At 38.2% G+C, this 11984-nt stretch overlaps 1 protein-coding gene and 1 non-coding gene across 3 annotated transcripts in view; both read left to right on the top strand.

Annotated features, from left to right (window-relative positions):
• The first annotated feature begins 1616 nt into the window (after nucleotides 1-1616).
• On the top strand, nucleotides 1617-1698 carry TRNAS-AGA (transfer RNA serine (anticodon AGA)). The gene has a single exon. It is a non-coding gene; the product is annotated as a tRNA-Ser (tRNA).
• A 196-nt stretch (nucleotides 1699-1894) lies between these two features.
• Nucleotides 1895-11984, top strand: part of CFAP418 (cilia and flagella associated protein 418) — a 117175-nt gene continuing 107085 nt past the window's right edge. Inside the window, exons 1-3 of one of the 2 annotated variants that reach the window (XM_053715222.1) lie at nucleotides 1895-2042; nucleotides 4334-4471; nucleotides 10463-10553. In XM_053715222.1, coding sequence (XP_053571197.1) covers nucleotides 1927-2042; nucleotides 4334-4471; nucleotides 10463-10553 — 345 coding nt within the window. In that variant the 5' untranslated portion in view covers nucleotides 1895-1926. The remainder of the gene's footprint in view (nucleotides 2043-4333; nucleotides 4472-10462; nucleotides 10554-11984) is intronic. The other variant, XM_053715223.1, reaches the window with a different exon arrangement.

The raw sequence follows: 11984 nt of genomic DNA, 5'->3' as shown, positions 1-11984 counted from the left end.
GTATAATGCAGATAATTATAGAATTTCTAAAAAAAACCTGCTGTTTTATTAATATTTTATTAAACTAACATTATGTTTAGCGCTGCGGAATCTGTTGGCGCTCTACAAATAACCGATAATAATAATAATAATAATAATAATCCTGTGGACATATTAGAAAAGATTGTCTTAAAACAAAGGAAAAATTATAGGCAGAAAATTAGTTTCTAATAAAGAGCAAGTGTATTTGTGCATAAAAAAAGTATTTTCATGTAATGCATAAAACCCTAAGTTACAGTGCCATCTAGTGCTCTTTGCAGGAAGCAGCAAAAAAACATGAAATACTATGACACTGTACCCTATTTTTTCTTCCTTCCCTTTAATATGTTAGCAATGGTCAATTTTATGCTGGGTTATATTTAATTGTTTGCACATTACTCCTTTACTTTTATTTTGATATTTAAAAGAGCTGATTTGCCTGTAGAACATATGCAAAAAATATGAATAACAAGCACATTCTCTGTAGAAAAGCTAAGTAAACATGAGATGCACTAATTAATTTCCCAGTGGGGGGCAGGATATAGAGAAATGTTGTAAATGAAATAGCTGATTGTGCTCATTAAACTCCCCATCCATTACTATAGGCTGTGTGTTTTTATGCATAGATAGCATCTTATTTAACTCCAGACTCAGTCCATCCTTATCAACATGTCTTGGAAAACAGTTTATGGCTTTAATGAGCAAAGCCAGCTATTTTAAATACAAAAATAAAGATGAAGGAGCAATTCCCCTTACATGTGACACTCCACTTTCTTGGACCTTCTACATAAATTCTACATACAAGCATTGGTTTTAGCCTCGTGTATGAGTGTACAAAGCAATAATTTTACCAAATGGTTTCTATTCATACACAAAAAAATACCCTTTACATGCCTAGTGTATATCAGCAATAGAGCTATCAATCATCTTTCCATTGGTAATAGATCGATCGATCAAACCTCTCTGCTTCTGCCCTAAGAGGCAAGACTTGTGATTGGGTGGAGTTTTGGTTCCCTGGTAGCCCTATAGTGTGAGCGGGGTAGGTTGTCTAGTATCTAGTAATGTAACCTGGGAAGTACAAGCAAGAGGATACGGCAGTAGCCTGCACAGGCCAGTTCTACACACAAGATGAGGGTAATTTGGAATATCCGGTGGGATCCTGTATAATGAAATCTGTAGCACAGCAATTCATCCTTTCAGACACAGACTTACATATAAATGTATTTAAATATTTCCCAGTTAAAACTACAAACATCGTGTCTTTCTATTGCGGGGCTATACAAATAGAATGTGTCGTAGTATACAGATTATTTGCGTCTATAACCATTTACCGTTCAATTTATTTTAATTAGGCTTTACTTAAAAATAAAGCTGTATTAGTACCTTGTTTTATTATTAAACTTGGACATGCTGAATGGGATACGGACGGAGCCAACTTCAGTGAAAAGGAAGCTATGGTCAATTAACCGGAATCCAACTTATATAAACAAAATATAAACAGTTTTAAGATATCTTTAACAAATATACAAGGTAATTATTGAAACTAAATACATTAAAAACTCTGAAAACTATTCCTATATAGAAGCGTTAGTAACGTAGTAGTCGTGGCCGAGTGGTTAAGGCGATGGACTAGAAATCCATTGGGGTCTCCCCGCGCAGGTTCGAATCCTGCCGACTACGTGTTACTTTTATTTTTATATATATGCTTTTTTATTGTTAGTCTGGCTTCACACATCATTACTTTGTTAGAGGAAATGTTTATATTTAATTCAGTGTCTATTTTTTAATCGTACAACAACTCTCCTACTTCCACACAAAACATCACGTTTGCTACTCTCGCGGTAGCTTTCGAGGTTATTCTGTCTCCTAGCAACATCATACTGTGCACAGCAGTGCAAGTTGTTGTCAATGGCTGACGATGATCTGGACGAGCTCTTGGATGAGGTTGAGAGCAAATACTGCGGCCCCGGACCGCCTGAGTCCTCTTGTAGTGGAGCTGAACGTGACAGACAGAAGCCTACCAGGTGGTTCCTAATTTAACCCTTGTGTTGCCAGAAAAACAACTACGGTGTGCATGACAGCACTCCCAGGCGTGGGTAACCTTGCGGGTGTAGTTTGCCTGTCTGAGAGCCTCAGCTACAGTATGGTTTGGGGATACTACTTGTGTTTAATTGATGGGATGTCTGATTTAGTGTTAGAGCTGAGCTCGGAGTTGGATGTACTTTGCGCATAAAACATTTGATCCACTTTTCTTTTAAATCAAGATTCTATAGAATACATCAGTTTGTTCTGTAAACACTTACATGTATAAACCACATCATGCATAATATCAGTTATTAAATATAACAGTTGTTATGTATGTGCAATTTAATTGCTTTGTCTCTGCAAATGTGTGTTGTTGTTTTTTTAGCAAAAAATTGTAAATCCAAATTCAAGCATATAGAAATAATTCAGCAATATAGTTTATTTTGTTACAGTTACTTTAATAGAATGTGTATGGTGTCTCACTATTTTTTTAAATGGAGAGTAAGTACCACCCCTCCTAATGTGTTTCCAGTTAGGTGTTATACCAGCAGCAGAGTTTAACCCCTCTGCTACCAGGAATTTGAGAGAAGAACTTGCTCAAAATACCAGAGAATTTAAAAAAAAAAAAAAAATGTTATTCAATTTAAACAGAAATAGAACCTTTTGTTAATTTGTTTTTTATTTATTTGCCTGTCAAAGATATACAGGTAGCCCTCAGTTTACACCGGGGTTAGGTTCCAGAAGGAATGGTTGTAAATTGAAACCCAGCTTATAATGTAAGTCAATGGGAAGTGAGGGAGATAGGTTCCAGGTCCCTCTCAAAATTGTCATAAGTAACACCTAATACATTATTTTTAAAGCTTTGAAATGAAGACTTTAAATGCTAAACAGCATTATAAACCTAATAAAATAACCACACAACACATAATATATAATTAAACTATGTTAAATGAACAAAAACATTTGCTAAACAGCATTATAAACCTAATAAAATAATCACACAACACAGACTTCACTTGCATTTTTCTGCAAACAGTTCTTTCTATGCATTCCAATCGGGACTGATTTATAGACAGGAAGATCTTGTTCCTTTGAAATCTGCTCAATAGCTCAGGTCTGGTTAAACTGATTAATTTCAGCTTGCTTTGCTGCAACACAAGCGGACAGCTCCACCTACTGGCTATTTTAATAAATGCACTGCTTCTCAATGCTTTTCAATAGCAATCACATGACTGGAAAAAAAGGTTGTTATTCTGAAACGGTGTAAATTGAACCGTTGTAAAACGAGGGCCACCTGATTTTATATTGTTTTAAGTAGATGACACAAGGTATTGATCTATGCCCATTTTGGTATATTTCATGCCACCATTTCACCGCCAAATGCAATCATATAAAAAAAATCGTTAACATTTATCTTTTTCGCAAACTTTGGGTTCCTCACTGAAATTATTTACATACCGCTAGTTTAGAAATAGCAGACATATATGGCTTTTGCCATTGGTTTTTAGTAATTAGAATGACGCTAATTGCAACTGCGCAGACTTCTATTATTCCCAGCAGTGAAGGCTTTAATCAGGTAGCGTGTAAACCAACTTTAAAAATATTAACCGTTTTAAGAATACAAATATTTATACATCCTATTGGGTTAAGGGGTTAAAATGTATGAGACATTGCTCCTTTATGTTTATTTTTGCATAAAAATAGCTGGTTTTATTTGAAAACACAACCCTTTTAAAGGGCCGGGAGTGTAATTTCTACTGCTTGCATAGCCTTTTCTATAGACAATACAGTACTTAAGCATTAACATTTTCAGTATAGTTGGGGAAAGGGAAAGGAGCTGTTTGTGAACAATTTAATGAATTACAGCAGGTAAAATGTATAATTGGTAACAAATTAAAGGGGAGAAGACTGTACAGTATACTGTCCCTTTTTAAATTTCAAAATGTCTTTAAAAGCTACAGAAATGCAGAAATAAGGGGGGGGGGGGCTACCGGTGGTGCAGTGGCCCTGGGGCTCGTGGGGAGCATCAAGCAGCACAGCAGCAGGCTAAAACTTTTTTTTGTTGTCTGGCAAGTTCTTTTTTTTTTAACTCAGTTTTACTCAACTGTGATAGAATTGGGCTGGGCAGAGGTACCGCAGCCACTACACTCTCCTCCAATTAGAGCGCTGAGGTGCGGGCTGTATTTTTTCCATAGCCGATGTGCAGCTCCAGTTCCTAGAAGATATAACACAATTGTACTGATTTGGTATAAAGTTTACATTTCCTGTGCACTCTCCTTTGTTTACCCAGTTCTACTCTATGTAAGCCAGATGACAGCCACGGGAATCATGGAAGTTACAGTTCTTGTTTCCTCTTGCACTCAGTGAAAGGGAGAAATTCTACTGCAGCTCCTTTTGGTGCTCTGCGAGCGTCCAGTCTACATAACAGGTAGCTTGTATAAAATCAGCCGTGAAAGACAGACATTAGACAAGATTACTATGCAGTGCTAGAGATAATGTGCATTGCTGGAGATGCAGACATTAATAAAGCAGGGTTCTCAAAAAGTATAACTCCCCAAATTTCATTATAAGTCTGGGTTCATGGTGAAAATTTTTTTTACTTTATTTCTAAATTTCCTTAAGGTAGTCCTCAATTTTTCTGGGATCCATTGGCACCCTTAAATATAAGTTAAACGTTAGTTCCTCATTAAACTGAACGGCAGCCACAACCACGTTTATAGCTGTTGGCAAGTGTGCTCTTTAAAGGGGCAGTCTACACTAGAATTTTTATTGTTTAAAAATATAGATATCCCTTTATTACCCATACCCCAGTTTTGCATAATCAACACTGCTATATTAATATGTTTTAAGCTGTGATTCCCTTGTATCTAAGACTCTACAGACTACCCCCTTATCGTAGTAAACAAAGTTTGTTTTCTCCTATCCGCATGTATTGCCTCAGAGTACCAATCACTTTTAAGCCGCCATAGATAAATCACAGTTCACAAAGGAGCTAATGACAGGCACACAGCAAACAACAAATTCAAACTGTAATGTGTTTCACTCACTTTCCACATCTATCCGGTGCTCGGTCCTGGGGGAGACTTTCCCAACCGCTTACTGCAGGAATCCGGCCGTGCCGCTCTCTCCCCTCTTCGAGTCACTCACTGACTGTGGTTCCGTTCGTTTGCGTGTGCCTGTGTGGAGTGTGCGACGTCACCTTCCTGTCACTGCTCCGTAATCCTTCCGTGGTGGCCCAAGGTGTACAGGCTTGAGAGCTTGTACCGGAGACTCCTTGCTGGTTTAGGATAATATGAAAATAAAGAGTCAGGAGTCCCGGTGTCTTGTAAATCAAATTCCAAAGGCTTTTATTCGTTTAAAACAAATAGTGACAGCACTTGGGTTACAGTATCTCAAAGCTGCAGCTCAGGGTAGTGGTCACTGCTGCTGACGCGTTTCGGCTTTCTCCGCCGTAGTCACTATGACTACGGCGGAGAAAGCCGAAACGCGTCAGCAGCAGTGACCACTACCCTGAGCTGCAGCTTTGAGATACTGTAAGTGCTGTCGCTATTTGTTTTAAACGAATAAAAGCCTTTGGAATTTGATTTACAAGACATCGGGACTCCTGACTCTTTCTTTTCATATTACCCCCTTATCCTGTTGCTTTTGACAGACATGCAGTTTAGCCAATCAGTGCAGACTCCTAAATAACTCCACGAGAGTGAGCCCAATGTTATCTATATGACACACATGAACTAGTACTGTCTAACTGTGAAAGAAATTCAAAATGCTCTGAGCTAAGAGGCGGTTTTCAATGGTTTAGAAATCAGTTTGAGCCTACTTAGGTTTAGCTTTTCAAAAATACCACCAAGGGAACAAAGCAAATTTGATGATTAAAGTTAATTGGAAAGTTGTTTAAAATTGCATGCGCTATCTGAATCATGAAAGTTTAATTTTTACTAGACTGTCCCTTTAACTGACAAACTGACATAGTCATATAGCCCAAAATGTAATGCACAAACTATCTTTTGTATAGCAGCACGCTCATACTGCTCCTCTTTCTGCGCATACGTGTAGTACCTGATAAAGCGGTGAGAGCGTGCTGCTGTTACAAGGTATAGTGTGGGCATGATATTAAGTGTCTATCAGGCCAGTATGAGCAGCAGATGTTTCCTATGTTTTGGAGCATGTACTGGCGAGCATTTCAAGTTTAGCAGCTCAAACGGTGGAGAAAAGCAACAGGCAGGAAAAGGGATAGTGGAAAATAAGTTAAAGTGATCACAAAGCTAACAACTACTCATCTGATACTGCCGAGAGGGCAACAGTGTGAGAGCCAGCTGCTGGAATAAACGTGTGGGTGGTTTGTGATATGTGATCACTTTAAATCTGAAGGCGCCATGTTTTCTTAATTATTTCTTGCTTGACAGACAGCAGCACACTATTTGCAGGCTACTTGCATATTGGCTGCTACTTTGATATTTAACGTAAGCTTATTCCCAAATCCTTCAGCATTGCTAAAACACTTGCTATTCAAAAAACAAAACCCTGATGTGCTTAATATTAACCAACTGATTCCCAGACAGCTGCAACACACTGCATAGCCACCTAATCTACTTTATAACTGTAATCCTCAGAAGGATTTAGAGACTTGTACGTTACTCTTTTCAAGTATAAACAACATTACAGCAAAAGCTCAGATGCTTTGCTTTAGGGGAAAATGTATCTTTTATGATTTCCCTGTGTAATACTCAATTATATTTGAAAGGGAGCAGAGTTATTATGGGCCACTGGGATGTACTTGCCCCCTTAACCCAAATTTGCCAGCTAGGATTGCCACCTTTTAGTTCAGGCCAAAGACTCATGAGCCATACACACCACAGAAAAATATTATTTTTGCAGAGTACACACAATGTATAATAGCACATAAACACAAACTCTCACACACTCACACCCCCTCTAACACACACACACACACACACACACACACACACACACACACACACACACACACACACACACACACACACACACACAAAGACACTGACAAACACAAAAACACACACTCTCCCATACACAGACACCCCTCCCACACAAACACACACACTCTCCCACACTCAGAAACACCCCCACACAAAAACACAGTCTCCCACACTCAGACACACCCCCACACAAAAACACAGTCTCCCACACTCAGAAACACCCCCACACAAAAACACACACTCTCCCACACTCAGACACCCCTCCCACACAAAAACACACACTCATACACACCCCCACACAAAAACACAGTCTCCCACACTCATATATACCCCCACACAAAAATACACACTCTCCCACACTCAGACACCCCTCACACAAAAACACAGTCTCCCACACTCATATATACCCCCACACAAACACACACACTCTCCCACACTCAAACACACCCCCACACAAAAACACAGTCTCCCACACTCAGACACACCCCCACACAAAAACACAGTCTCCCACACTCATATATACCCCCACACAAAAATACACACTCTCCCACACTCAGACACCCCTCACACACAAAAACACACACTCATACACACCCCCACACAAAAACACAGTCTCCCACACTCAGACACACCCCCACACAAAAACACACTCCCACACTCAGACACACTCCCACACAAAAACTCACTCAGACCCCCCCCCCCACACAAAGACACACACGCAAGAGAGAAATAACTGTTGGCATGTGCAGTATGTTGAAAATTCACCTTTTATTTTTTGGTTGTGGCTGTTTCCCACCAAACCCGGACTCGGCTTCAAACCCAGACACACAAATGGAAACCCAAGCTGTTTGTGTCATTCCCAGACAGGTGGCAACACTATTGCCAGTCCTCCCCTGATAGATATTGAGATATATAATTTTGCTGTATATAAACCATATATTCATTGGATATCCGAAAACTGGTAAAATTCTTTTATGGAAATGCAGGATGTCTTGGGGGGGCCTAAAAAATATTCTTGCACCAGAGCCCTCTTTTAGGTCCGACACTGACAAGTATACTAGTAAACCTTTGTAGCCCTTATCCTACTAAATTATGACATTGGCTTTCAGTTGCAAAATGGCATTGGAACTGTACATTTTTGCTAAATACAGCCCCCCTTCATGTGATATCTGCTTGCTGAAAAAACAAAGGAATCAAGTGACTTGTTTAAAGGCCCACTATGCACAATAACATAGTATAATCAATAAATGCATACTAAAGAGACAACACATCTCAAAGTTAGTTACATGTTCCTTCTTAAAGCATCATGTTACAGGCATCAGCCAATCACAAAATGCATATACGTGTATCCTGTGAATCTTGCACATGCTCAGTAGGAGCTGGTGCCTCAAAACGTATGCATATAAAAAGAATGTGCACATTTAGATAATGGAAGTGAATTAGAAATTTGTGTAAAAGTGTATGCTCTATTTGAATCATGAAAGTTTAATTTTGACTTGACTGTCCCTTTTAAACGCACATTCTAGTAAAAATATAAACTGCTGTCTCACTAGATAAGTCTCTGTTTTTTTTTTTTTTTTAAATTGACACTGTGTGTGGCTGGTAGGTCAGTCAAGGGTGACATATGTATATAGGCTGCAGTCTCTGACCATATCCTTTTCTGCGGAGTGCTAGGTGCGTGACTTGAAAAGGATTAAGCAGAAAGTATATAGCAGTTTAATTGAAGGTGCCTTTAGAGGGACATGGAACCCAATATTTTTCTTTCATGGTTCAGATAGAGAATACCATTTTAAACAACATTCCAATTTACTTATATTATTTAATTTGCTTCATTCTTTAGGTATACTTTGTTGAAGAAATAGCAACGCACATAGGTGAGCCAATCACACAAGGCATCTATGTGCAGCTACCAATCAGCAGCTACCGATCCTATTTAGATATGTTTTTCAACAAATGATATCAAGAGAATGAAGCAAATTAGATAGTAGAAGTACATCAGAAAGTTGTTTAAGATCGCATATTCATATACATATCGCGCTATAAATAGATATCAGTCCAAAAACCTTATATAGAGAAATATTTATTTATAAATAAAACATATTCCGTTATGAAAACATTTTCACAATATGAAATAATCGCATTTTCATGTACACTTTTCGAGAAGAATTACGTCATGGGTTTTGCGCAACAGATTAGGGTTTTGGTGTTTTTTTTTTTTGTTTTGTTTTTTTTGTCTTCTCCGTTGACTTCTATGAGGAATATGTGAACATGCACGTGATTTGGCTGTTGGCATTACGGGAATTAACGATCATGCAAAATAAATTATTTTGCAACTTGTAATAGCTGCACAACCCCATATGCATAAAAGCCATAACGCGCGCAGAGTTTTCGCAACTAATTTGCCGCTCCACTTGTAATCTTGCCCAGTAAGTTTAAATGCTATAATGTGTTGTCAAATATGACCTTTGCACCTTTAAAATTACATTAAACACCTCTTGCTTTTGTGAAGAAATTGTGTTTGCCCCATGCTCCCTGGAAAGCCAAAAGTCAAATAGCCGGTAAAGGTAATTTGCAGAATTTTTTTAAACCGAGGTTACAGAAATTGTTTTTGTCCTCTCTATGGAGCAAAGGACACTTTTTACTCAAAAGCAACAGATACTAAGGGGCCGATTTAACAATGTCTGGCGGACGTGATACACTGTAGTGTATCATGTCCGCCAGACATCACTGAATTTAGCATTGCACAATCACTGCCAATCGGCCGCTAGCAGGGGGTGTCAATCAACCCGATCGTGTTCTTAAGACCGCTGCTTCTTAACTGCTGTTTCCGGCAAGCCAGAAGGCTCGCGTGGGAATAGTGGCAATATGGCAGTTCATAAATTGGCCCCTGTATGTCCATTTTAAAGGACAGTGGAATTGCACAATCAACAATTGCATAAAAAAAATACAATTCAATAGAACTTATTTTGATTTTCTGATGAGCAGTGGATTATTTTCTGACAAATTTCAACATTTTACTTAAATTTGCCAGCCCCCTGTATCATGTGGCAAACAGCCAATCACAAACAGTTACACATATACACTTTTGCACATGCTCAGTAAGTAGTTGGTGCCTCAGAAAGTGTGCATATAAAAATGTGCTTACTTTGTTAATAGAAGTAAATTGGAAAGTCTCTTAAAACTACATGCTCTATCTGAATCGTGAAAGTTTCAGTAAATTTGGACTTTAGTTTCCCTGTAACGATTATTATCAAAATCTACAAATTCATGTATTCTTGTGCTTTAATGGGCAAAGAGAACAAATTAAATATTTCTATAAAATGTAGTTTATCGGTGGCATTCTATTTACACTCTACAGTGTTTGTTATTGTAGGAAGAACCATTTTACCAAGATATATATCCTTTTTTTTTTCTTTTTTTTTTCCATTTATTGACATTAATTCTTTTATTTCCATATCTAGAAAAACTTTAGTTCATGCGTCTACAGAAGAAGAAAATCTTGATGATTTAATTGATGATCTCTTGGATGTAAACTGCAAGGAAGACAACGTGGTATGTTTTTTTATGGAGTTCTTGTTTTCTAAAGTAAATCATTTTCTAGGGGCCCTAAGAAATGATGTATTTGTAAACGTTAATAAAACATGAGTGCGTTTATGAATCTTATGTACTTGGGCTGGTGTTTTTAGACATTCAGACACTAGGCAGATTAGCAGGAATTGCCTTTCTTCTATACTAATCTCATTATTCACAAGGAGAAATTGAATGTTAGTTTATGACAAAAGAGGTAAAGCTGCTTTGCAGACCTGGAGTGGGTGATTATTGAAAATTTGCTATTAGTAGTGACAAAACGTCTTGAGAATATGTAACTAAATCGGTAATAATCTTCCTAAAAATTATTTTGAGTGCGAATGGGTTTTCTCCTGCTAAGTGTAGTCAGTCCACGGGTCATCCATTACTTATGGGATTATGTCTCCTCCCTAACAGGAAGTGCAAGAGGATCACCCAAGCAGAGCTGCTATATAGCTCCTCCCCTCTACGTCATACCCAGTCATTCTCTTGCACCTAACTAATAGATAGGACGTGTGAGAGGACTGTGGTTGTTATACTTAGTTTTTATTTCTTCAATCAAAAGTTTGTTATTTTAAACAGCACCGGAGTGTGTTGTTTTTTTCTCAGGCAGTATTAGAAGAAGAATCTACCTGAGTTTGTATATGATCTTGGCGGTCGTAACTAAGATCCACTTGCTGTTTCTCGGCCATTCTGAGGAGTGAGGTACTTCAGAACAGGGGACAGCGGGCAGGGTTCACCTGCAAGGAGGTATGTTGCAGTATATTATTTTCTAAGGAATGGAATTGACTGAGAAAATACTGCTGATACCGATGTAATGTAAGTGCAGCCTTAAATGCAGTAATAGCGACTGGTATCAGGCTGATATGTATGTATGTTTACACTGAGGTATTTCTAGGGAATGGAACTTCACTAAGAAAATACTGTATACATATAACTTATATTTAAGCCTCTACTGCAGTGAAAGCGACTAGCAGCAGGCTTTTTAATAACATTTCTTAATTTTACATTTAAAACGTTTACTGGCATGTTAATCGTTTTTCTCTGAGGTACTTGGTGATAAAACTTTATGGGCATTATTTTTCCACTTGGCTGTCGTTTATTTTTGAATAAAATCAGTTTACTGAGCTTCCCCACTGTTGTATTATGAGTGGGAGGGGCCTATTTTGGCGCTTTATTGCGCAGTAAAAATTCAGTCATAGTCTTCCTATTTCCTCCTCCACGATCCAGGACGTCTCTACAGAGCCCAGGGGTCTCCAAAACTTGTTTTGAGGGAGGTAATCACTCACAGCAGACCTGTGAGATTGTGCTTTGACTGTGATAAAAACGTTTATTTTAAATTGTTATCCGTTTTTGGGTTACTAAGGGGTTAATCATCCATTTGCTGGTGGGTGCAATCCTTTGCTAAATTTATGC

Source organism: Bombina bombina, chromosome 5, assembly GCF_027579735.1.
Source record: "Bombina bombina isolate aBomBom1 chromosome 5, aBomBom1.pri, whole genome shotgun sequence".
Taxonomy (NCBI): domain Eukaryota; kingdom Metazoa; phylum Chordata; class Amphibia; order Anura; family Bombinatoridae; genus Bombina; species Bombina bombina.
The sequence above is the reverse complement of the archived record's forward strand: the minus strand, read 5'-3'. Positions and strand labels throughout refer to the sequence as shown.